We start from the raw sequence: 27,120 nt of genomic DNA, 5'->3' as shown, positions 1-27,120 counted from the left end.
AGATGAACGCTCACATGAAATGATACATCATACATCACACTGACGCACTATTAATATGAGCCCTCTCAGTTTGGATACATGCACATTTTTGGATCTGCTCCTTATATTCTTAATCTGTTTGTTTTTTATTTATTATTTCCTCCTGTCAGTTGCTGTAAACTGCATTTTTGCTTCTGCAGAGACATTTATCCTTCTTATTGTCGCATATTTGAATTCACACTTCTCCTAAATGATTCTTGTCATATTTATAAATCTTTTGGTGATACATTGTTCCCCTGATAGATCTTTTATACTCTGCTCTGTTCTGCAGTGTCCAGATTTCTCCATGTGGGTGTTTAAAGTTTCATCTTGAAGTAAAAACTCACATTAAATAACTTTGCAGAATCATGCAAAGAAACATGCATGCACAAAACACATGCAAGCATAACAATGGTGCATCACGTCTTAGCGTCTTAACGCACGCCATCATTCTTACATTCTCACTATTTTTAGTCTCCATGCGCGACTGTCACCTCCTGTTTTCCAGCATGGTGAGGTTTGTGTTTTCTTTTTCTGTGACTTCTTTTGTGTGAAACGAGCACTTGACTCTGCAATAAAAACATATGAGGAGGAAAGAGATGCGGGAAAGACCAAATTGTTGCTATATTGGACCATCCACCGGTGCAGCTGGTCTATTTTTAGCTGGGAACTACATCAGCTCTGACTGCAGACACTGTGAGGGGGGAAATCACCAGCGCTGTTTTGCTGCTGTCTTCACCAAAAACCACTGACATTTCACTCACAGCAAATTAAAGCGGGAGAAGGACACACAATCTCATGTTTACTGTGCGAGAGAGAGAGAGAGAGAGAGAGAGAGAGAGAGAGAGAGAGAGAGAGAACCAGAGGAAACAGAGTCATATTATTATTTTCTTGTGATGAGGGCTGTTCGCTGAGCCTCGTGGTGAGGTGTTTTGACTGCCATCATACGCAAGCGTGATCTATGAGTCCTAGAGCGCAGGATCACCGGTAACCCTGTCTGAGGCACCGCAGGTGGTCTGAGAGGGGGAGAGAGAGGGAGGGAGGGAGAGAGAGAGAGAGGGAGAGAGAGGGAGGCGTGCTGCACATTGGTCGGGCTACTTTTCTGACGACACACCAACAATCGTCAACCTGTGGATAGGGCGCGCGCGCGCGGCGCTCTGTTGTCTCCACTGCCACCCTCTCCCCCTCTGACACCGAGCCCGACCAAGCCAGGACGCATGAACTGGGAGAGGGTGCCGGTTCGATTCCCCAACGGAGGAGAGGAGCCGAAAAGTTGAGGGGTGGGGGTGGGGGATTCGTGCGCCATCCCCGCTTCATGAATGGCCGGAACATGGAGGAGATGCCATTCGAAAGAGTCAAGACCCGGCGGAGGAAGGGTCACTGCCCGGCCGGTGCACCCCTGGGCGCCATCGCCTGCGAGGACGAGTTCAACAGCCACGAGCTGGAGGCTCTCTTCCAGAACTACAACCTGAAGCTGGAGCAGACCGCCACCCTCAAAGCGCTGGCGGTGCTCATCGTGGCCGCGTCGTCGCTGTCCCTGGTGGAGCTGCTGTCCAGCCCGCGTCTCACCTTGTCCAAGGGCTCCTACCCGGTGCACTGCGTGGTGTTCCTGTCGCTGTTTATCGTCACCAACGTCAAATACCTGCAGGTGACGCAGCTGCAGCAGATAGCGAAGCTGGCCCTGCTCTTCAGCTTCACCTTTGCGCTGCTCTGCTGCCCGTTCCCGATGGCGCTCGGCACGTCGGAGCTGGTGAGCGCCGGTGCCCCTGAGCAAGGCGTGTGGCAGCTCATGCTGGTAACCCTCGTGGCTTACGTGCTGCTGCCGGTGCGGACGCTGCTGGCTGTGCTGTTCGGGGTGATGCTGGCTACATCCCACTTCATTGTCATAGCGACGTCGGTCACGGGAAGGAAACAGAGGCTGTGGAGACCGGTAAGTGCTGCACCTGCATCCCGGCCACCTCTCCAGGCACTCATCCAACTATGTAGCCTCATGCTTACAGAACAGTTAAACCATCATCATATCAGAGAGGCCGTAGGGTTGAAGGGAAGAAGAAGCTTTGAGCTCCAGTGCAGGAGTGTAGTTGCACTGGGGAGCTCCCAGCTGGGCTTTAAAGTGACTGTATGAATGTAAAGTGATGCTGAGAAACAGGAAAGGGTTAAAAACAACCACAGTGATTGATTTTAGCTTCAGGACACTGAAGCTGGAAAACTAGAACAAAGTTTGACCTCAGTAATGAAACAGACCAGGAGCTGTCCAGCTGCTGGTGCTGAAGCAGGCGGCCACAAACACAGGCTTAGACCTGATCCCAGACTGGTCTTCAAGCCCCAAATTAAATATATTAGTCATAACTTTAGTATTTAAGACGTGTTTCCTGCACACCAGCGTGTGAAATATGGTTTAAGACATCTCTGTCATCTCTCTCAAATTGTTTTGTTTGACATTTTTAGGAAGTTTCAGATTCAAAAATACCCAGGAATCCATTCAGATTAGGAAAAAGTCTGTTTTTCTCAGGAAATCTTAGGCTGACCCCCTAAGTTGGGAACCAAATAGTAGTATAGTTTAATGTAAACATTAGTATTAATGCTTTTTTAGTAGTATAGTTTAATGTAAACATTAGTATTAATGCTTTTTTTCACTTGTGACTCCTTAAAACGGAGCATGAAGTTCAACCAAAGGGTCATATTTTTCTTTATATATTTTAAAGGAGTTAAAATTAGTCAGTAATTTACTATAAAGACGTCAGAGATTAGAAAAAAGTCTAAAACAAAGAACAATAAGTTTGTGTATTGAGATGTTTTTCATGTGAATCATCTCAGGTTTATTTTTTTTTAGACCTCTATGGGGGTCCAGGCCTTCTCCGACGGGAACCACGGCACTATAGCGATATACTTTCTGCTTACTTGTCCCAGTATGAACTGGAGTGAAGTCTTAAAATGTATCTCCATCTGGCCGTGCAGGATTAACGCGTTTCTTTGACCTTTCACCTCTGACCTTTTAGGAATCGACGACACAGAGTTCATCATCCAAATGAAAATGTTCGCCGCAATCAATGGCCTCTGATCGTCAACCAATAGTGCACTTAGTCTGGGAGCTTTTTACTGTAGAGCTTTTGTTCTTCAAGTCACTCGTTCGACTCATGTTGCAATCCCTGAGCTGACCTTGATCTCTGCCATTCAATCCATCCTATGGATTAATCAGGGATTGGGAAGTCTTAATCTAGTCAGGACGTATGATTGTGCGCAGAAATGCACATATGGACACGTGTGTTCCTCACATGCACACATGCACAGTTTGTAGCCGCTGCCAGCTTTTGTTTTGGCATGTCTGTTCTTGTTTGCGTGCAGCTGGTGGCCAACGCGGTGCTGTTCACCAGCGTCAACTTGTCGGGGGTGTTTGTGAGGATTCTCACCGAGCGTACCCAGAGGAAAGTCTTCCTGCAAGCCCGCAACTGCATCGAGGAGAGGCTGAGGCTGGAGGATGAGAATGAGAAACAGGTGAGGCGTGAATCTGCACACACAAACACACACATAACATATATATATATATATAAATACATAAAACACACACACAGATGGATGAAAAACAGCAAGACGACGACGCATCCACACATTTTCGCCTCGCCTTGAGCGCGTATGTTGGTGAAATCTTCACAGTCTCTTGAGAAGTTTTTTTTTTTTTAAAGGTTTCAGGTGCCAATGTATTCTAACAACCTGCCCACAGGCACACAGTAACTATGACAGCAGCTATTTAAGGAAAGAACAATTACTGTGGCACATGCACCGGCGCCACACATTCCACCCCCTCTGAGCACACCTACATGTTAACAAAGGAGCAATCAGGCAACTTTAACACACAGAAACACTTTGTTATGTGCCGCACCCACCCGCAACGTGCATGAAAACCCACCTACACCAGTTTGTTAAACAAAGAATTAATTATCCCATGTATGTAATGTGCCTCTATGCACGTCTCACCTTCGTTATACACGATATTCTCGTGCACGCGTGGCACACTTAGCACCTGTGCGTTGTAGATTAGATGATGATATGCAGTGTGTACCCCCCCCCATCCTCCACCCTTCACTCCGTCCTCCCCCAGCAGTAACAGTCTCCCTTCTGACAGGTAATTACACAAGCAGATTGCTTTCATGGCCTCCCTACTCCAGTAAAGGTCACAGTTTATCTGGGTGAGTGAAACACACACAGAACCCCCTGATTGGGATCTATCAACAGCCAGCCAAGCAAGCCTGCAACAACCAGGCTCATGTGCCCACGAAACAAACGTCCAGGATTTGAGTTTCACCCATCAGACGGCTCTCCGCTTTATCGCTCGCTTGTCTTTGCTCGTTTTTTTTTTTGTGCTTTGAGCCGGAGATCCATAGGTTGTATTGATTCCTAAACATGTGTAGGCTACACGCTGTACATCTGGGTGGTGCAATTGACTTTTCAGTTCAATAGCAATCTCAGAACCCAGAAGCAATGCGTAGTTTCCTCTCGGCTCTCGTGACGTGTTCGGGAAATTCTACCTCTGTTCCTCACAGTCCTCACATCTAAACAACTTGGTATGACGGCAGCGAAACAAACCCAACAACCCGGTTAAGTTATCTTTTTCTCTAAAACCTTTAACACAGTCTTCATTTGCAGATGATATTTCCTCAGTTGTCATGGAGACTCGTCTGTTGACATGTGAGCTCAGTGGCTGTTTCTTCCGAAGCACTTTCAGGACTTTGAATTGAGTCATCAGCGTTCATTCATTCTTCACTTTGGAAACAGTAGACTGACGGAAAAAGAGAGTCCCATCTGAAAATCTGCTCAGCTTAGTTTGGCTTAGCTTTTTTTTACTGGGCTCACACTTCAACAGATCCATCTCCATGACAACTGAGCATCTGCTGATGAAGACTGTGTGTTATGGAAGAAAGCTCCAGGAAAAAAAGGTTGCATGCATTGCACAGTTATGACCTTGACTAAAGCAATTATCTGCCAACTTTAGTTAAGTTCATATGACTTAAACTACTCCTCCAAGGTTGATAGTGAGGTCAAAGGTCATCATCCAGCCCTCTTCCACATGAGGTTTACTTCAGTTTTAAGAACAAAAAGTCAAAGTAACTCATATGACGAAAAGATTCAGTTACAAGCTGATTCCAGAGCTTTCAACCATCACACGACTTCTTTCTTTCCATCAGTTTTCTGTCATATCAACCTCCTGTTATCACATGAATAATGCAAACTCCTGAAACTGAAACTGAAGACTGAGTGAACCTTGAGGGTTTGAACCGGTGATGCGCGGGTTGATCTAAATTGAGCGGGTGCCCGCGGTGGCCCGACCCGAATATTTTTAATAATATTCAGGTCGTGGTCGGTCGGGGTCGTTTGAAATAAATATGCCGAGTAAAGTTTTGTAATTTATGTAGTAGACAAAATTTTCTGTGAAATACACAGACTTTATTGGCTGAATAACTGGCACGAAGATGCCACGAGCTCTACAGGAGGCAGAGAAAGTATAGACTACTTTTTAAAATGCGGGTCAGGAAGCGGGTTGGGTACAATATTTCACAATTATTTGCTGCGGCGGTCGGTGTGGGTCGATCAAACATGGACCCGCGCATCACTGGTTTAAACCAAGAGCTAACCTCTGTGGCTGTAAAATGGAGCCAACGTGGCCCAACACCTTAAAACGAGTCAAACTCCATAAGCTCTGTGTTAAAGTGTCGACGTCTCCATGTTTTATACTGTCAGTGAAGAAACGACCACTGCAGTCATTTTTCTGCTGAGGACGATTATGTTCAAACGTTCTTCTGACTGTCCTTAAAACATGAAATTAAAACAGTATTTCATTTCTTTTTCCAGACTTTTATACATTAATTATTTCAGTGAGACCTCAATGCCATTTGGACCAAACTATTTCTCAGCATATTCTCACTTTACTGGATATGAATATATATAAGCAGGAATTGCCTCCTTCCTTGTTGCGTTAATATATATATATCTCAGTATTAAAGAATGCATAGCAATATTTTATAATACACCACCAGTTTTACAGATCACATTAAACATGAGCTGTTACGGGAACTTTAAAGAAAAACCCTTAAATAAAGAGGATCGGATTCAAAACATCGAAGTTTAAGTTGAATTTATTGTTCTTGTTCAAGAGGAGCGTTTCACAGTGCAACACACTAAAGGGGTTACAGAGAAAAAGGCTCCCTGAGGAGCATTAACAGTTGGTTCTTATACATTTTCCTGAAGATGGGCTGTCTCAACCCCTGTAAATTGTTAACAGTTAATTTGCATATAATGCATTTAAACAGCTTTCTTCAACATATCACCTAATGAGTAGCCAGTATGTCCCCAATCTAGATGTCACCTCTCTGACCTGTCCCTGGGCCTCATTCTGTTCTCAAATCCCTCTATTTATACATTAACCTGAACTTTACCTTACCCTGCCAGTCTCAGGAAAACAGCAATAAAGGGAAGTGCCCTAAGGACATATAATATAAGAACAAACATTGTATAAGTTAAAACATCTAACTAGCTGTGTAACCCTGATTTTTATGACATGAGCCACACCCAAGTGTAAATCCACTCATTGACTTGAAGCCTTGAGTTTGGCGTAATGGACGTTGCCCTCTTGTTGTTTTGGTGACCGTGTATGTAAGAGAGCTGCTGGGTGATGGACTTTGAGTTGAGACTTTCTTGGTTCCTCAGGGATTCAGGATACAGCCGCCAAGTGTGAAGTCGATCAGATGAACGATTGTCAACAAAATCGGAGGACAGAGATTCCTTCATTTGAGTTATTTCGTTAAATCGTCTGTGTTATCGTTGTCGTCTCATGACAAGAACAAACCAAAAGAAAAAAAGATTTCTTCCTTCTCACTAAACATTTAATCTTTTTTCCACTTCATGCAAATGAGTTGAATTCCTTCAGCTTCCAATTTGATACTTTTTTTTTTTTTTGTAGGAATTTCCCCTTCCTGTTAATCTGCAGGACAGGAAATCTCCATGTTAATGTGAGAGAGAGCGTGCGAGCCGGTGGTTCATTAATACGGCGTAGTCAAACAGAGCACACAGTGAATTAAAGCCGGGACACATCAGAGAAATGGGAATCTTTGATGTGCAATTATAACATGTTCAGGGAAGAGAAATGAAAGCGATTAACAAAGCAGGTAAATTAATTATCTTCAAATATCCACATCTTCACACTTTGGTTTATTAGGATTTTTACACCTCACACACACACACGTGTGTGTAGAAGTGCAAAAAAAAAAAAAGCACAAATGGACAAACACATCCTGACACACACTTTCGTACGCGGCCTCTATCTGTAAGTGTGATGGCTGTTTCTAAAAGCTGCTCTCCACTCCAGTTTTTTATTCACAGGTGAGGAGCAGTTGTGTGAATGGATGTATAATGTGAAAGAGTGTCGGAGGGAGACACACACCGGAGACCCGGCTGCTTTTATAACGCTGTCTCTCAACAGCCATTCAACAGAGCAGCCTGATGATTCATTGTGCATTCACAACGATTCGACATCCTGCTGGAGTTGTACTTTATGCTGCTGCAACTGAGACGATTCACACAAACAAAAACATGCTGATCTGTGGAGATGTCACTTCAGGCTGCTGCCGCTGAACGGATCCGCTTGATAAATCGATTTGACGGAAAATGAATTCTGATCATCTGTTTACCCTTTCAGTCACAAACATTCTCCGGTTCGAGCTTCTCGAATGTTACAATTCAGTCCAGTATCCACATTGGATGATTCTGCACCTCGCAGTTTACATCCAGTGCAAACAGATAAGACGGGGAGGTGGATGGCATGTAGCACATTAACGCAGGAGGAATGCAATCCTTCAGTGTCCACCATGATGACCGTGTCTGGTGATTTGATTGGAGGATTTACTAATTTAATTGTTTTACGTCACTGTCAGTTTAATATCTTTGGGGTTTGGACTTGATCTGAGAAACTGTGACAGACACTTTTCACCATTTTAACAACTAATAACTAAGAAATGACTGATTGTTTAATAATTATTAGTTGTACCTCTGCGTGATTCAACATCTCAAACTTCATTTATTGTCACCCACAGTACTGTGCATACTACTGATTATCTTCATCACTGATTAACGGTTTTATTCGTTGTCCAACCGCCAGTAAAATCAGTGGGAGAGAACAGAAACTACTGGGATGTATAGTGCATCAGGCCGGACTCAAACGCAGAAGTGTCAGTGAGCTGATTTTATTTTGAAATAACAAAACTCTCTCGATAGAGTGATGCTACGACAGGCTATGAAAAACCTAAAGACCTAAACTAAGGAAACAAAAATCACTCCAAAAGGAGGAAAAAACTCTAACCTGGTTTATCAAAATCAAAATCAAAGGCTGCAAAACATTAACTGAAATCATTAGCTGAAAAAAACAACAAAACTTTCACTACAAAACAAAAGTCTGGACTTAGAAAGGTACAACAACAACAAAAAAAAAAATCACTCTATCGAGGAAGAAACAAAAACTCACGAGCAAAAACGCTATGACTATTGCAAAACTAGGAAAAGGCTTAGGTGAACGATCCCAGGACAAAACACTTTGGCACAGGACAAAGGGAGACGCAGACAAGATATACACAGGGTAATTGGGAACAGGTGGAAACAATCAGGGCGGTGACACATGAGGAAGGGCAAGTGACCTGAAACCAGGGCAGGTAAATATCAAAATAAAACAGGAAATGACGAGACAGAACAAAAACCCAACTTGACCTCACCGCGGTGTGACATAGTGTATATAAGATGCAGCTGAAACAAAAACACCCGACAAATCGTTCATCCCTTTTTTAAAGAATTCATAAAGTGCTGACGGGAAGACGCCGCAGAGCTCGTGCAGCAGCCAAGAACATTTGCAAAAAGTCGGTTTCATTCCAAACTTCGACTTTGCCAAAATCTGTAAACACCATTCACCCTGAAACCACGACTGTTACTGTTGTGTTATTCATTGTTATGTGTGTTGTGATTTTTAAGATTCACACCATGCCATACCAAAGATCCTGAGTTGAGAGCTGCAACTAGCAGATATTATTAATTACAAATTAATTTGTTGATTGATTAATTATTTGGTCTATGAAATGTCCATGCCTGTCACCGTTTCTTAAAAACTAACTAACAACTAACTAACTAATCGTTTTAGCTGTACTTCAGTTATAACATAGCAGCAAATTCTCACATTGGAGATGCTGCAAATTTATTTGTTAATTATCCGTTAAGTAAGTAACCAGTTCTCTGTTTCTTGTTGCTAAGATGGAGAGCAGAGGCATCTATTGTGTCCAGATGTTTACACCAGAGCAAAGAGCAGATACCTCAAATGTGTTTGCATGTATACAAACACTGTGTGTGTGTGTGTGTGTGTGTGTGTGTGTGTGTGTACATGTGTACATCCGTGTCCTCCCAGTTTAAATTTCTGACGCTGCCTCCTCTTCTCCTTTAACCCCTCCCCCCTTTAGGAGCGTCTGCTAATGAGCCTACTGCCCAGGAATGTTGCCATGGAGATGAAGGAGGACTTCCTGAAGCCGCCTGAGCGGATCTTTCACAAGATCTACATCCAACGTCATGACAATGTCAGGTACGGTGGGTGTCATGACAACAGAGGTGTGCGCGGAGGGGCTGGAGTGTTTTGATCCAGGTGTCACCTGCTGTGACGTCAAGGTCAAGAATAGAAGGAGAACAATTAAGATCAGCCATTAACACAGATGCAATCAAACTACATAAAGGTTAGGGAGGAGGAAACGGACGGAGCGCCAGATTAGAAAATGGTCATTTCCTCCGCCTCGTCTAACGTTTGTGGCGTTGTTTTGGAGACAGATCTCCGGATCTGCATGAGAGATGTAATTAACGAAGCAGTGACAGTATTTTATTAATCAAATATCAAACTCTCGAGAATGTTTTTTTTAATTAGAAGCAGCCAAAATGAGGTGTTTTCTTTCTTTTTTATAATTAAAGTCCGCTTTCTAGCTTCACTGCATCTCATGTGGAAACATCAGTGAGATACAGACTGAACTTCATCTGTTTCTTCTGTTGTGACAAATTGGCAGGACGTCTGTATGTTTGTGGAGCACCACCAAAGTTTCACCAGAATTCTCTGATAAAACAGGCTCCAGGAGAGAAGCAGCTTCGTGGTTTAAATAAACACATTCAAAGCAGCTATAATCGATATTTTCTATAAAAACAATGTATGAAATGACGATGTGACGACGTGCTCAGAGAATTATCGGCTAATTCTGCAGCTTTTCAGCTGCACAGTGACTTTCAGCTCATTGTTTTAGCGGTCAAAGCTCTAACTTTACTGTTTTGGTTGCATCGATCGATCATTGTTCTCATGGTATCATTTTCGGCTGCAGCAGGCAGAAAGCTGTAATAAAATCCATCGTACTCTGTACTGTACTGTACTGTGGCACCAAACAGCAGGCCAAAAGCATTTAGCAGCTAGAGAACCAGATATTCCCCTCAGGAGAAAACAAAGAGGGAATATTTGACTTAGTGAACAAACTTCTGCATGTTGCTATCATCAGTAAACACTGGAAAGTCTTTGGTTAGAGAAGAGTGTGCAACTATGTGAACCCAGTGATTGTTAACAAGAGTTTGGTGACACTCGATGACTGGCACTGGTGCCTGAAAGTAGATCCTGAGTCCTTCAGTTTAAAGTTGGTCTCCTCTTCATTAGTGGATTAATTAGTTTTAATTAGTGGTGCAATGATTTGTTCATTAATCAGTGTTTGATAGGAAGATAATCATTTAAATAATGTATTAAATGTAATGGATTGTGTTTGAGTTTTGGACGATCGATCAGACGAGTTTTAAGACAGCTGTGAGCGTTTCTCAGTACCTCCTGACATTTTCAAAGTTTGGCTCAGTAAATGGAAGCTAACCAATATTTATATTAATTATCAAAATGAGATCACACTAGAGAGATAGTCCGGAGATACAGGAGCTCTGTGAAGTAATAAAGCAGCAGTATTAGGCTATATTGGCTCAAATGTTGAGTGTCTTACTAAGCGAGTAAGCTCAAGCTTTGCCTGAGGGAACGCCCACAGTCTTTGACTTAATAAATTGATTAATCATACACTAACTGACCAGTTGGTGATGAAAACAACTGTAGCCATAGTTACATCGGCTGAATCTTTTCAGAAAGATATTTAAAGACGCTCTCTCTGGTTCTGAGAAGTGATTGTGACAGTTTTTTTTTTATTTTTTATTTTAAGCGTCGTTTCTTGCAGCTCGATCGCTGTAAATTTTTATCAGCCCTTTCAGCAGCCACCTGTGTTGCACTTAGTAATGAAGGAAATATTACAGAGCGTGAGAACCTGGCTGACTTTGAGCTGATTGCATTCCAACGAGGCAGTAAAGAGAAGCCGAGAGCCGTGTCAGTGCTGCTGAGTGTGGGAGTGGAGGGCTAGGTAGCGTGTCAACAGCACTCCTGTCTCTTTTTTCCTGTCCCTCTCCGTCCGTCTGTCTGTCTGTCTGCCTGGTTGTCTATCTGCTCGGCTCCCACACTTGCTGCCCGTTCACCAGCCTCGTTCTCCGGCGCTCGGCCAAACATGGAGCTGTTGCACCCGGCGAGCCGGCTCCCGCCCGTCTCCAGGGAGCTGCTACAGACACACACATGCACGCGTAAACACACGGTGGTGAGAAGAACACAGCTTTATTTTGCCCGAGCAGGGCTGTGACATCTCCCTGATCTGGTCCCCGTTTGATGTGGCCCCCGAGAACGTTTGATCGCACAGACATTTAGCTCTGCTCTCCCTCTGCCTCCCCCACACACACTCGCCTCCTCTCTCCCCTCGTCTCCTCCTTCCTCACCAGCACGACCTGCAGTACAGCGCCATTCAAAGACAAATCACACAGCACAGCTCTTCTGTGGAGCAGCAGTCGTGATCCCCGGCTTTACATACATCAGGCTCCAGAGTTAACTATGCCAAAAAAGAGCAACTCAGTCACGATGCAGAGGAAGGGCCCTCTTAACATCACTAGAGCCGGGTATTGAACCACAGTACTTAATGGGTATGGACCAAAATGTTTCCGTAGCACAGAAAAGCGTCAAGTGCTGGAAGCTGGCACTGAATGTTCGGCCTCTGATCAGAGCGTTCCTGATTTAGAGCAAAGTTTTGTCAAAGTTATTGAAGCGGATTTAACGTGCAGCTGCTGATGTTTGAACGTTTAACAAGACTGTTCTCAAAGAAAGAACAAGAGCATTGGTCGTTTGTTAAAATACCTCAAATCTGCAGCGTGTGCATACCTGACATGGAGGAGGTTCAATAGACCAAAAGAGCCCTAAACGAGTAGATTTAGTGCCTAAACTTGACCAACCGGACGTAATGTGAGAAGTTTGATTCATGACCGTCGATGGTATAACGTGTAAAGTCCGTGTCTTGGTTTAACACCATAGTTCTCACGGGGTAGAGCCACATAAACATGATTTATGTCGGGAAAACTAACAAAGAAAGGCGTGCTGATGTGATCCTGTTGGCATTTATTACACTAAAATACTTTTAGTTGCTTCCTGTTTCATTGCTAATGATTGATAAAAAACTGAAGCTGAACTTTTGAAGGAGGGCACGAGAGAAAAAGTGTGAGAACCAATGTTTGAGGGGTCAACAGAGTGATCCACAGTTCATCCTGCGGGGACCATGACTGTCTTAACCAATGGATTGATCAAACAAACCTTAAACGAGTAGATCAACCTTTAATGGACGTGAAGGAAAAGGCAGAAAACAATCACGTATGACTGTGAATGTTCTCCACCTTGGATGGCAGCATGTGTAGAAGTTTTATGGTCAGCATCTTTGGTTCTCAAGCTGTGTGGCGGGCATAGAGCCACATAAACATGCTTTACGTTGGGAAAATGAGCAAACCAACGCGTGCTGATGTGATCGTTCTGGCGTTTATTACACTAAAATAATTCTTGGGATATTTTTAGTTGCTTCCCCTTTCATTGTTAATAATAATAAAACCAGTATAGCTGATGTTATTGTCATCAGTTTTGCACATATCAGGTCATAAACCAAAGTATTGGACACATTAATACTTTGAACTGATGATAAATCAGTTATGCTGAAGCATGTGCGTGATCTTAGTGCTATTTATTGCGCTCTTCTTTGAGTTACTTCCTCTTTAATTGTTAATAATTGATTAAAAAATAGCAGCGTTGGGGATGGGCGTGACAGAAAAAGTGTGAGAACCATTTATTTAGTGTTCTAACATTTGATTAATTAACACGGCCATTGGCTGGTACAGCGGTCCTTCGTTTATCGCAGGTTCTAAAAATAACCCGCAATAAACGAAATCCGCGAAGTAAGTTTTACAATTATTATACATGTTTTAAAGCTGTAAAACCCCTAACCACACACTTTATACACCTTTTTACACACATTTTGTACAGTACTCCCTTAGTTAACGCGGAACACAATGCGCGTTCATACTGTACAGTACGCTGTAAAAAAAAGCATGCAAAATTACACTAAAAAAATCCACGAAACAGCGAGTCCGTGAAAAGTGAACCGCGTTATAGTGAGGGACGACTGTATTCGGTCTTAAATCAAATACTTTGACCTAATGATAGACAAGTTAAGGGTTCAACAAGAGTGATCAACAATTCATCCTGTGGGGACCATGAATGTCTGAACCATGTCATGATAATTTATCTAGCAGTTGTTAAGGTGTTTCACTCCAAACAACAAAAGTTGACATCATGGTAGCACAGAAGACAAAATCAGGGGATGTAAGGGTCATCATCTGGGACAATGAATGTCTCATTCAATTAAAAAAAAAAAGAAAAGATATTTAAATCTGGTCCGGCAACCCGCCGTACCCAACACATCAATCCCCGCCACTGAAAACAGTCAATCAAAGGTCCACTGAGCTTTTTCCAGAGCTTTCAACAGCATCTCTAAGTCTTTTAAATAAATGGATTTTTCTCAGTTGTCATGGAAATAGCACAGATAGGTAAACTCTGTGCACTGAGGAAGATGAGAGGTGGATAATTATTCCGGGGAAAGCTAAATTTATAAATTTCTTTATGTTTCAAAGTCTGTTTATGTCATTTGTAACAAGTTTTGTCCTGCTGATGCACACGTGTGTTCTTTTGTACAGGTGAGCGACATGATGAGTTGTCTTTGCTCAAAAACTGTTTTCTTAGTTCTCTGAGCAGATATTAATAAAAGTGTCGTCTCTGGATCAGATATTATATCGACAGTAGTATAAAACAAGCTCCACACTCAGCTCTGATGTCTAGGAGCAGTGATTTTTTTTTTTTTCTTGGACTGAGAGTCAATAAGATCCATAACACCTTGTTTTGTTGCCATCTGGCCTGCCTCTGAGCCAATGAATGAGGGGCTAAGTAGCTTTCAACACCTTACTCATTCCCACTACAGCAGCTAGCCAGCAGCAGGCAATTTAGCTCTGTAATTGATTTAGTGGTTGGCCTAAAAGACGCGTTCACTTATCAGGGGATTGGATTATGGTACTCACTGCTTCACTTTTGATCGCCATTAGCCAAATTCTCTGCTCTGGTGTAATCTGTGGGTAAAGGCGAGAAGAATACTCGTCTGTGCAGTTAATACAGCTCCTCCGTTGTTGTTGTTTTTAGTGCATTAGGAAGAAAAATATTTTAAAAGATTATAATTAGTCCCTTTCTCTCTTCTGACAGCATCCTGTTTGCAGACATCGTGGGTTTCACCAGCTTGGCTTCTCAGTGTACCGCTCAGGAACTCGTCAAACTGCTCAACGAACTCTTTGGGAAGTTTGATGAGCTGGCCACGGTGAGTGCAACCAAAGCTTTTTTCATGTAAAGTCTAAAGTTATGGATCTCCCATAATCGATAGTTGATCTGGGGACAATATTCTTAGACTTCTCTGACATTTAGCATTGACCTTATAAAGTACATATGGTGAACATACACACATCCAGCACACACAGTGACATTAACATTCATTCAGAGGCGTTTTTCCGACCACCTGATGAATGCAACTCCAGTATTCATTCTCCTTTTAGCTCAGTTTTGGTCTGCTGAGGAAAATCTCTGGCTCTTTAGCTGTAAGTGCTTCAGTACGGGCAGGTCGGGCACAGTGAGTTCAGTGTAAGTCTTTATGATGAAATCAGCTGCCTGCTGCTAGAAACAAGGTGGATGACAGCGTCTGAAGACTGACTGAAACCAAACTTGGTTAAATTGAAGTAAATTGGAGGCCCTAACACAGATGTGTCAAACATACAGCCAGCAGGCCAGAACCGGGCCGACCTGTCCACTGGGGGATTGAACTGCCATAATAAAAGTAATAAGTCGTATGCTAAATAAGCCATCATAGATCCCACGTTCTTATCCAGGCGAGGTGACACAACACTGCTGTCAGCTACTGTTCATGCAGGAGGAAAATGAGAAAAGTGTCAGGTTGTCTAAGGAAAATGGACCAGTTCCTGTTTATTTACAGAGGTTCATGTGAAGTGAGTGTGCTTAGTGTATTCACAGCAGCTTTCAGTCCTCAAGGAATATAATATTTGACGCTGCTATCAGACTCATCATGACTTCTGTTATAAAAATTAGGATTATACTCGGCTGCAGATGTTTTAACTCTTACAGAGAGTGTGTGTGTATTCTGTCCTTTGCATATCTCGTGTACTTCCCCTATCTGGCACGTGTTTGCTGAAGCTGGCAGGGAAAAGTAATTAAAAATAGTTCAAGGGCAAGAGAGACAGGTTGAGGGAAGTGTCATTTTGGACAAGAAACGTAATGCTCATTACTAAGCGGAAAACCAAAAAGGGAAATTGTCAGTGGGAAGATGTCCGAGCCCATTTTGAGAAAGAATTGTATAAGAACCACCTGACAGAGCTCCTCGAGGAGCCTTTTCTCTGTAACCCTCTTGTGTGTTGCACTGTTAAACGCTCCTTCTTGTACTAGAATAATAAATTCAACTTAAACTTTCAAACTTTGAATCCAGTACTCCTTATTCAAGGGTCCTTCTTAAAAAAAATTCTCGTAACAACGTCCAAGGACGACTGAAAAAGGAGAAGATGAGTGAAAGCAGTCTGTTTTTAGTCGTGGCCAAGAGATCAGCTGTGAAAGCTACTTTTTAACTTTTCAACAGGCAAAACCGCACGACTCAACCTTCTTCATCAATAACTTCCACTTTAGTCGGCATCACGATGCCGGGGTTACCACACAGGAGTCGAAATGTGCAGAAAATTTGAGTCATTTCTAGATTTCAACAAGCTGTTTGAATTATAATACAATAATGCTGTTCACTTTAAAAATACATGTGACTTTTTTGTGCTTTTGTAGATGCACATGTTGAATATATTCACTTAATATTTTCTGCTGTTCATTATCCAGTTTGCATGGATGGTTCAAATCAGTTGAGAACTTTTTAAGAATGCGTTGCTATTCAGAGGTTCTTATGCAACGGTTTCACTGGTCCGGCCTACATGAAATCAAACTGAGCTGCATGTGTGCCATGAACTGAAATGAGTTTGACATCCCTGCCCTAAAACTAAAACAATGAGCTGAAAGACACTCTGCAAAGTTGCTCTGAGGAATTCCCTTTCGCATCACACGTTGCAATTATGAATTTAAAATTAGGGATTAAAGATTTATGACCAGGAAAAGTGATGGAAGCGATTAAAGAGCAAGATCTTTTATTGTACTGCAGTTTCTTTGATCCTCTGAGCTGATGAATACGCTGCTAAAAGATGGTGCAACTTATAAAAGGAAATTTAAATCTTATCTTCTGTTATGCGATCATGTCATCGAGCCATCACAGGCAGCCCACAGTGGGGGAGGCGGGCTGGCTGGAAGTGACTCCAAAACAGTTGGTGAGATCCTGTTTCCGTCTGTTGTTCCTCCGCAACACAAAAAAAGCCTCCAAGAAAAAAAAAAACGAAATATATTATTTAGTCCTGGAGCTCATTTATTATGCCAAACCACATATTGATCCAATAGTGAAAGTAAAGCTGGAGAGGCTGACTGAGGAGGAGGAGGAGGAGGAGGAGGAGGAGGAGGAGATGAAGGTCAAGAAGGAGAAGGAACTGGGTGAGAGAGGGAGAGATGAGTGAACTGATTTTTAGACGGAGGGGAGATAAGGGCTGAGGACGTGTGTGTGTGTGTGTGTGTGTGTGTGTGTGTGTGTGTGTGTGTGGTAGCATCCACTGTACATCAGTAAGCCTGTGTAGCGTTCTTCTCTGGGAAAGAAGATTAGGTGAGCGATAGGTTATCTACCACCAGACTACTATAATCATATTAATACTGCATGACACACACACACACACACACACACACACACACACACACACACACAGTTATAATAAATAATCCAGCTGGAGCAGCTGTGGGAAATAATAGGTGACAAAATCTTCATAACTCAAGGTCCACTTAACAGCTTTGGGGCTTTCTACCACATCTCTCCGTCTTCATGAGCAGATGGAGTTGGCTCACTTGTTTTCGTGTGTAATGGTCCTTTCAGACGCAACGTGACAACAGCAGCACTTTTGCTCTGGAACACATTATTTTCAATAGCTTGCATCGGCGCCACAGCCACATTTTTCTTCTCTGCGCTGAGCGGAGCACGTCATGTTTAACCGGGTTGGACTTTAGGTCACGTTGAGGTGTGTTTGAAAGCAAAGAAAGTAGACCGTGAGTTGAGGCTGTGGTGAAGTTATATTTAACCATCAATCAAGAGAGTTAACATATCAACAGCTTTTTAGTTTCTTTGAGCTCCTTGTTTTGGTTTACAGGAGATAAAACCAGATCTAAAAGACAGTCAGTGTTATTTATATTGGCATTAATTATCAGGTGGGCACAGGTGGCAATTAGGTTAGTTTGTTTTGAGGTTTTTCTGCCTCCTTGTGGCCACAACAGATAAATGCAGCTTTAAAATGACCAAACTTAGAGATTCTGGGTCTGTGAACAGGTAACATGTTAGCCACAATAAGTATAAGTTGGTTTTTCCAGCCTGTTCTCACTCCCAAGGCATCAGATACTGCAGCTTTAGCTTCAGAGCGGGACACTGCCGGCACCCTTAGAGTGTCATTACTGCACACGCTCATCTGGCGTAATGTTTTGATGTAAAGTCAGGTGACGTAGGCCTATAGAATAAACCCTGCAAAGTCCATGTGGTTGAATGGGTCAAAGAAATACAGTAAGTTTACCCTGGAGGCTGCTGATTGTGTGAAACCAAAGGTCTTTTTAAAATCTTACGTGATGTAAGGGGCGTCTGCATCATAGTTTGTGTTTTTTAAAGGTTTGGAGTGAGAACATGTTGGTTTTTCAGTTTTTTGCCCCCTAATTTACAAAAATGATTTAATGTCGACAATAAAAAGTTGATATCAACAATAAAAGTAGCTAGAATTGTTGTTTCTTTACGCTTTTTTTTTTTTGCAATAACTGACTATGAGTGTTTTCCTTGCTTTTGTTTGTCTACAAAAGAACTAAAGCTTAATGTATATTATCATTATTTAACAGTTTATCACTAGAATGTTTAAATTTTACAGATAGTTCCTAATGTAGAGCAAAAAAAAAAAAACACCTTAAAAAGTTCCCAAGGTTACATTTTCTACAGGTTAGAAGGTTTGAGAGCTGACTGGAGGACTTTATTCATTCTCTTAAATTATTCATCATTATATCTATTTCATCATTTTAATATTCTAATTCAATTTTAATGGTTTTTTTTTTAAATAAATTGTTAAATGCACGTTTAAAGCATCAAGAGCTTTTCAGTGATCCCCACCACAGTCACACTCCTCTTCAGCTCTTCATATATGATGCCAAAAGATCTTTTCAAACAGTTTACTCCTGCTTTCCATGCACACACACACACACACACATATATACGCACACATGTGTACATGCAAAAGTCACATGACCTGCTAGATTATCCCTCTTCACTTCATTCTGCATCTCAGCAATCAGTCATGGCTTAACGCGGGCAGAGAGACAGGGGGAGAAAGACCACGATACAAGGTGATGTGTGGCTTTGCTATCAGTGCTCCAGCACTCAGGAAACCATTATATGGAAATCTTGTGATGAGGATATATTGTGTGCATATGTGTGTGTGTGTGTGTGTGTGTAGCAGCAGCTGCATCCTAATTGAGATTTATACCCTGTCGTGTTAGCAAAGGAGAAATTCACTTTCAAGCCGGCTCTGTCACAGCTGCTGAGCCTGTCTGACTGCTGTATGCTACACAACACTTTCGTTCCCTGGAGGCTCAACCTAAACGGAACCTCAACAGACGCACGGCTGACTTAACGCCAACCTTCATCTCGCCGTAATGAAGACAGAAATGAATCGGGCCAAATTAGGGATGCTGATTTCTCCTCCAATTAGACAAACTGTCCCCAGTCAGCTGGTTTAAAATCACAAATTCCCCTTCAAAACGCACACAGACACCTCTCTCCTGAGACATGGCTTGCTGTCAGCTGATAATTTTTCTCTCATTTCTGCTCTCACACACACACCACACACACACACACACACACACACACACTCGGTTTCTGTTCCTAGCACTGGGATAATCATCCACGTTCTGAATTCTCATATCCTCCCACGCCAGAATCTTTCTGCTCCCGTGAGCAGAAAACCAGAGCGCCCTGTCTCCTCTCTTCTCATCTCCGCCTCTTACCCTGCAGTTGTCATGAATCCTCTGTATTTGTGTGTGTGCATGTGTGTGTTTGTCACTCAGAGGCTGCCTGCAGGCTAAGCTTTGTAGGGTCTACCATTACGATTTACTGACGACTGTGAGTGATACAGTGCCAGATGGAAACCCTGTGCGTGCGACTGAACCGAAGTACCTGTACAATATGTCTGCACGCAGCCATGCTGCTGTTTGTTGATGTTTTTCTGCAGGTTTGTGTGTGTGTGTGTGTGTGTTGTAAAGGTGTGTATGTGTGTTGTGGAGTTTGTGCACAATGTGCACTGTGACAAATAGCTGATCTGTCTGGGAATGTGTGGGCGGGATTCTACTTCAAGAGCATGTCGGAGCAATTAGAGTTGGCCTCAACTAAAAACACACACATGGTTGCACAAATACACACATCTGATTTACATGATCGGCGGAGAGCATCGGTGCAGTTTTCTGTGCAGTCAGATCTCCTGCGACAGGAGTGAAAGTACACTCTGAACTTGTACTCTGTACTACAAGTGTGGGTAACTTTCAGCTGTTAAATGTAGAAATGATCTAAAGATGTAGATCATGATTCAGGCCCTGGGAGAATCACATAACTGATCAAGTTCAGCAGAATAACTGGTTTAAAAATAGCCGTGGTCAGGTGATGACATCATGCTGTATATACGAGCTCTGCCAGTGGGTCTCAAACTTTTCCCGGCATGCCTTCTTCAGAACCAGAGTGTGTTATCACAGCAAACACACACAGTAAAAAACATGGACGTGGTCTCTGATCATCTTGGCAGTCCTTCCTCTTCCGCCTCCCATCTCATCAAAAAATGGGCAAAAACGTGGATTGTCACACAGGCCGAATGGCTCAAACAAGCCATCTGTCAATCAAAGCGTCCACGCTCTTAATCCTGCATAACTTTAAGCCTTAATATAATGTGAACAGGTGAGTTGTATATAAATTCACCCTCAGTACAGTTGTCATGAACGGGGAAATTAGCTACAGAGACCAAAACTGTTTTTTGTACCAGGCTGTAAACATGTTTATTTCTGCTGTGAAGTTGGACATTTGGACATGGGTGACAGGCCTGGGACACAGAGGTAGGACTCGGATGCAGAGTAGAACAGAAGGCTTTATTAAGCACGCAAAATAAGGGGATTGGTCAACAGAAAGCGCCTCGAACAGGAGGGATGGCTATGAAAAATTACGACACTAAATCCTTTAGTCTAAGGGGAAAAAAACGAAAAACTGATGAGAACAGAAAACGCCTCAGAGGAGGGAGAAACCACAAACGGGGAAGAAGTCAGAACTCTCTAACTAAAGCTATGAAAATTAAACGGCAAAAGGCCAACAAAAAAACTCTCAAAGCGAGGCGAAAACTGTGACAAGGAATTACTGACTCAAGATACTGGTGGATCAAGACGAACGACATGACACACTGACACAGGACAAAGGGAGACGCAGACTATATGAACACATGGAGGTAATGGGGAACAGGTGGACACAATCAGGAATCAGGGAAGACAATCAGACCGGTGACACATGAGGAAGGGCGAGTGACCTGAAACGAGAGGAGAGTTAATTTCCAAAATAAAATAGGAAGTCACAAAACAAACATAAAAACAGGACAAATCTCAACTTGACAGGTGTGACAATGGGGACTTATGGAGACTGACTCACTTCTGGAGCCAGCCTCAAGTGGACGTTAGAAGAACTGCAGTTTTTAACACTTCGTCACTGGCTTCACTTCACAACCACAGAGGTTGCCGCTTGTTCCAGCTCAGAATTTTTATTTTTGTCAGGCACCACAGATCAGATCAAGCTTGCAGGAAGTTAGACAGGGAAACTTTTCAAAATAAAACACTCTGCTTTAGAAACATTGACACTGTCTGCTCTATTTGCATTGTTAAGAGGAAGTAGTAATGGCAACAGGCTATATACCTGTGACTTGGTCAAAAGTTTAATGATTAGCCCTCCTCATCATTATGTTATGTTGCACCAGACTTAGACACAAACAGCTAGAGAAGTTGCCGTTGTAGTTCACTTATTGTCATGGTAACTATTGGAAACACATTTCCCTCGTATGACTGGCGTTGTCCATCTGCTGGACTACAGTATTTTTCCAGATGATCATCTGTCTGCCTCTTCGTGTATCTGCAGGAGAATCACTGCAGGCGGATCAAGATCCTGGGCGACTGTTACTACTGCGTGTCGGGCCTGACCCAGCCCAAGGCAGACCACGCCCACTGCTGTGTGGAAATGGGACTGGACATGATTGACACGATCGCGTGAGTCACACACACACACACACACACCTACATCTTCTCTATAGCATGCATGTGGGTGCCCACACATCTGTGCAGGTCAACACACGAGGTTTCATTTTATCTGCATAAACGATATGTGTTATTATTTCTGATTACTAACAGAGGTGGGAGGTTTGACTAAAGCTGCTCGTGTTTTAGCTTCACTATGTTTGTTCTGTCTGTTCACAGAATATTTTAATTTGAATTAATTTGTTAGAAAGTTAGGCCACAAGTCTAAGAATAATTCATTTTTAGAGCAGAACTAGCCTCCACACAGAGTCTGTAATTTGTCATTTTATGTTATGGCGCTGTCACAGAGCCTCAGCACTTCCTTTTTCAAATTAAGGGAAAGTGCTGACTTCTCCTGCAACTGCAAATAATTAGCAAAGAAAAAAAATTCAGTTTAAAAGAGAAACTAATGGAACTAGTGCACTGAAAATGTACATTATACTGTCTATCAAGACAGCAGCTAAACATGGATTAAACAGATTTATGAATATAATATTCCAAATAAATAAAGGTTGCACAAAACACCTTAAGATTAAGCCTTCATTTTGTTTGAGCTGAGGGACGTACATCAGAGTCTCTTTAAACTTTAAAGCATTTATGGCAATGAAAGTGAATTTACAGCAGTAAAAACTCAACAGTTTCCATGGAGACCGTTTGTTTGCTTGCACTTGTGCTTGTGATATTGTCTCACAAAAGGTGGCCTATATATAGGACTAGTACGAAAGTGGCAGAAAGATTGTATTTGTGGAGGAACACAATAAAAGAAAGCACAAATTAAAAAAGTACATTTGATCTGCAAATATCAGCAAACAGCGAGGCGAAGAGGTCGTAGGTAGGTTAGTGGAAGGAATCCAATAAAAAAGTTTGAATAATTAAAATGTTTAAAGTTAATTTGCAGCTTACACAAAGCAACTCTGACACACTTGGTGGCACACACACACACACACACACGTGTATTTATACATATGTGTGTGTATAAAGCCTTTACCTCCTTCGCCTGTCATGTTCTCTTTCCCCGCTGCTCTGTCTGAGTGGATGGATACTGCTGTAGGAGTAATTTATCTCAGAGGACAGCTGCCGTACACACTCATTCCTCTGTGTGTGTGTGTGTGCGACATCCCTCCTTCAGCCTGATGGGCAGACCGCGTTTTCTTTTCGGCCATCCTCCTGTAAACACACACACAAACATCATCTGAAGCTCCTGACCTTTCGCCTGTGACGGTGAGCTTTGTGTAGTCACTGGAGAAAAAAAAAAAAACAGTCCAGCTTTATCTCCTTTACACCACAACGCGAGGAACGTGAAGATGGTCTGCACACTTACCAGTGCATGCATGTGAATATAGACACACACTTTTTATTTTGAGGATGCATTACAGAGTTCTTTACACCGGACCAGAACAAAGATCTTTTGAAGAAGAAAAGGAAACTAGGAGCTACTCGGAGAGTGTGTGTCTCCATCTGGCATTGCAGAAAATATTCTGACATATTAAAATGCATTTGGATCCAGTGCACACAGTGATAGACGGTTCATTGAATAACGGTGTCAAAAGTTTGTCCACTGCTGTTCTAGCAGCTGTTTTGAACTCACAGTGGTGCTTTGACAGAAATGCATGTTCACAATGTTCAACGCCGACAAGCTCATGTTCAGCAGGTGTGATGTTTGGGATGCGTTGTATATGAATTACAGCTGAGGCTGATGTGAATGTCATTGGTTTTGCAGGACTAAGTATTGGACAGGTTGAAACTTTGGCCTGATGATGGCGCTAAATCAAAAGTGAGACGGGTTCATCCTCTGGGGACCATGACTGCCTGTACACACTTTCAGTCCATGTTGAGATATCAAAGCAGTCCACTCGTCTCCACGAGACACACTCGTTCTTTGTTATAATCTGTAAACAGCTTTTTTTGAATCAATCATAACTTCCCGGGTGGAGGTTAAATCCTGGTTTCGTTTCAACAGTTTAAGAGATTAACCTTCTACCACCCTCCCTTCCTCCCCCCCCTGCAGGTCAGTGGTGGAGGCGACGGAGGTGGATCTGAACATGCGTGTTGGTCTGCACACGGGACGGGTACTGTGCGGCGTGCTGGGCCTCAGGAAATGGCAGTATGACGTCTGGTCGAATGACGTCACGCTGGCAAATGTAATGGAGGCCGGAGGGCTGCCTGGGTCAGTGCGGACTGTTACACCCACTGAAAGTGGACTCACAAACACGCACACACACAGTATCCCAGCAACAGAGCTAGAATACAGCCTTATGATGTGTGTATCCAACATTAAGCGATGTATTTCTGCATGTTTTAATAGACTTGAAGCTGACATTGTTTTATCATTTTAATTTAATAATTTAACAACAAACATCTACTGGAAATCTGTTTAACCCACTGACAAGGCCTTGTCTGCCATCTCTGTTACAAGATCATTATGAGATCCATATCTAACGGTTATGAGATCTGTATCTCGTAATTATAGAATAGTTGTATTAATTATAGACAGATACAGATCCTTTAATTATAAGACGAGTTAAACATGGTTATCAAAGATTCACCAATTATTTCGAATCCCTTGTAATTTGTCATTTTTGATAACTGTTAGCTCAACACTTCCTTGAGATTTTTCAGATTAAAAGCCTAAAACAGGAAGTGCAGCTGTAAATAATGAGTGCACGAAAAACAGAATTCATGTTAAAATTATAAAACGATGGACGTGGCGCAGTGAAACTGTGCACAACCAGCGATGTGTGAGCAATGAGATGCTGTAATTTGCAGCACGTCTGTTTGAGAATAAACAACACTTGCAATGCTAATAAATGAATATGTTATCCAGACTCAGTGGAATGTGTTTGAAATGTTAATGTTTAAAAGTTAAATGAGACTTCACAGGCAGTTAAAGGATAAAAGGTGAAGCTATCCTCGAAGAAATCACCTTACCTCGTATATTCGGTCTTAAAATGTTAAAAAAAAGATAAAATTATTTCGCTTTGATGCCTGGATTTTCTAAAAAAAAAATTAAAAAAGACAGTCACAGCAGTTTAAAAGACAAAACTCGTGTTAACTTCATGTCACTTCACTGAAGAAAACTCATATACAGTAACAAGATGATTTGCATTTTAAAAAAGCAGAGAAATGAGGTCACCTCCTTGGCTCAATTTGGTCTTGTTTCAAGTGAAGTAATAAGATTTTAGAACTCGTTACCAGATTAAATGAGTCGCTTGGGCGAAACGTTTCTTCGCTGTGAAGAATTTTAGCAAGCCGAGGGGCCATTAGGCTGATAAAAATAACGAGGGGGATAATGATTTGAGACTTCAGCGCGAGCCAGACTTTTATCACTAACTGTCTTTGGTCCTCTGCTCTGCTTGTGCTCTCAGCAAGGTGCACATCACGAGGACCACCCTGGAGTGTTTGAACGGAGACTACGAGGTGGAACCGGGCTTCGGCCACGAGAGACATGCCTTCCTTCAGAAACATCACATAGAGACGTATTTCATCGTGCCATCACACAGACGTAAAGTACGCCACAGTCGCTTCTTTCTCTGCATTTCCTCTCTTTCTCCAGAGGTGACACATCTATCACTGCTACAATGGTTAATCCTCTAATGCGAGAAGGATGCAGGCCATGTGCTAAGCCGGCATACACAGGGCTAGTATCACTATCTCACACCGACTACATGTGAACCAGAGACAGTGTTGCATTGTAAATCTGCAGCACAGTATTTGTGTGAATGCACACACACACACTTGATATATCCAGGTTTTCTAAAGTCTTTTAAGGGATGTTGTGTCACAGATACTGTCCCGTTGGATCGAAAGCCCATTTGTACAACACTCTCTCCCTGTAGTTTCACCATATCAGTGTCATGTTTTGCCTCGTCTAGGCATGAAAAGAACTGAAACTATCTTTTCCTGAACCTAACCAAGCGGTTTTGTTGCCTCAACCAAACTGTGACGGTCACCTGAAAACGTTTCTCAGCAAGCTTTTATTTTGAAAAGGTTCAATTGACTCTTTTAGAGGATATCCATGCCTAGGCATGAAAAGTACACAGTGAACCAGCATGTGTACTACACACACTGGTGTTGGTATTTTCAGAGTAAAGTAGGAGAGAGAAACATCATATCATATCTCAGGGTATTTCTGCCATAATGATATTCTTGAACCATCTGACAAAATATGGAGTAAAACTTGCCAAAGATGCCATGCTCACCAATTCTAGTTTGTTTCCATCCCCATCGTACTTCTACTGCTTCTGCTTGAGGCGGTGAAATTAGTTTTTGTTTTTGTTTCATTGCTGTACGTAACAGTATGACACGATTACGTCAACGAGTCAGAATATTTTGATTATCGTGAAATTATACCAGCTGTCAGACAAAGTGGCTTTTGTTCTAATGGGATTTCTAATTTCGGACTATTGGGCTGTTGGAACAACGGGCAGTCCGTGTCCTTTTCCTTCCAACATTCGCTGGAATAATGAATAAACTACTGCAAAGTTTCCAGAAAAATAACAAATAAGATTCTTGGTTGGAAGTTTAATTTTAGAGCAAAACTGCATATACTTAATTGTCTAGGAAGCTTCAGAGACTGAAAATTAATCACATGTAGCACCAAAAAAAAAAAAAAAAAAAAACAAAAAAAACCAAAAAAAAAAAAAAAAAAAAAAAAAAATTCCACACCATAAAGTTTGAGATTAATACTGACAGAGCATGTTACCATGAAAGGCCACACATGCTCACACGCCTCAAGCACAACACTAAAACTAACTGTATGTTTTTTGGTGTGAGTTATTATTGGCTGTATAAGATGAAGGCCATTGTGTTGTGATAATAACTAGAAGGTAAACTGAGTTTTCTGTACCTCTCATTAGCCTCCTGTTCTTTCTGTTCATCCCATCATCATCTTCATCCTCATTTGCAGATTTTTCCAGGTCTCATTCTGTCAGACATCAAACCAGCCAAGAGGATGAAGTTTAAGACGGTGTGCTACCTGCTCGTCCAGCTGATGCACTGCAGGAAGATGTTCAAGGCCGAGATCCCCTTCTCCAATGTCATGACCTGCGAGGATGACGACAAGGTGTGTAAACATCTGTATCTCTACGGAACATGCATGGATATCTCGGAGTGAGTCTGTACGCCCATTTGTGATGGAGTGAATTCTGCTT

The 27,120-nt window shown here is 42.3% G+C and overlaps 1 protein-coding gene across 1 annotated transcript; it reads left to right on the top strand.

The window, feature by feature from the left end:
* The first annotated feature begins 876 nt into the window (after positions 1-876).
* On the top strand, positions 877-27,120 carry LOC113748034 (adenylate cyclase type 1-like). The gene is made up of 8 exons (XM_027290598.1): positions 877-1,948; positions 3,364-3,513; positions 9,507-9,625; positions 14,705-14,816; positions 21,816-21,943; positions 23,979-24,137; positions 25,336-25,477; positions 26,877-27,120. The coding sequence occupies exons 1-8, from the start codon at positions 1,334-1,336 to the stop codon at positions 27,081-27,083; spliced, it is 1,632 nt and encodes a 543-aa protein (XP_027146399.1). The 5' UTR covers positions 877-1,333; the 3' UTR covers positions 27,084-27,120.

This window comes from Larimichthys crocea, chromosome XVII (genome assembly GCF_000972845.2).
Source record: "Larimichthys crocea isolate SSNF chromosome XVII, L_crocea_2.0, whole genome shotgun sequence".
NCBI classification, from domain to species: domain Eukaryota; kingdom Metazoa; phylum Chordata; class Actinopteri; family Sciaenidae; genus Larimichthys; species Larimichthys crocea.
The sequence above is the reverse complement of the archived record's forward strand: the minus strand, read 5'-3'. Positions and strand labels throughout refer to the sequence as shown.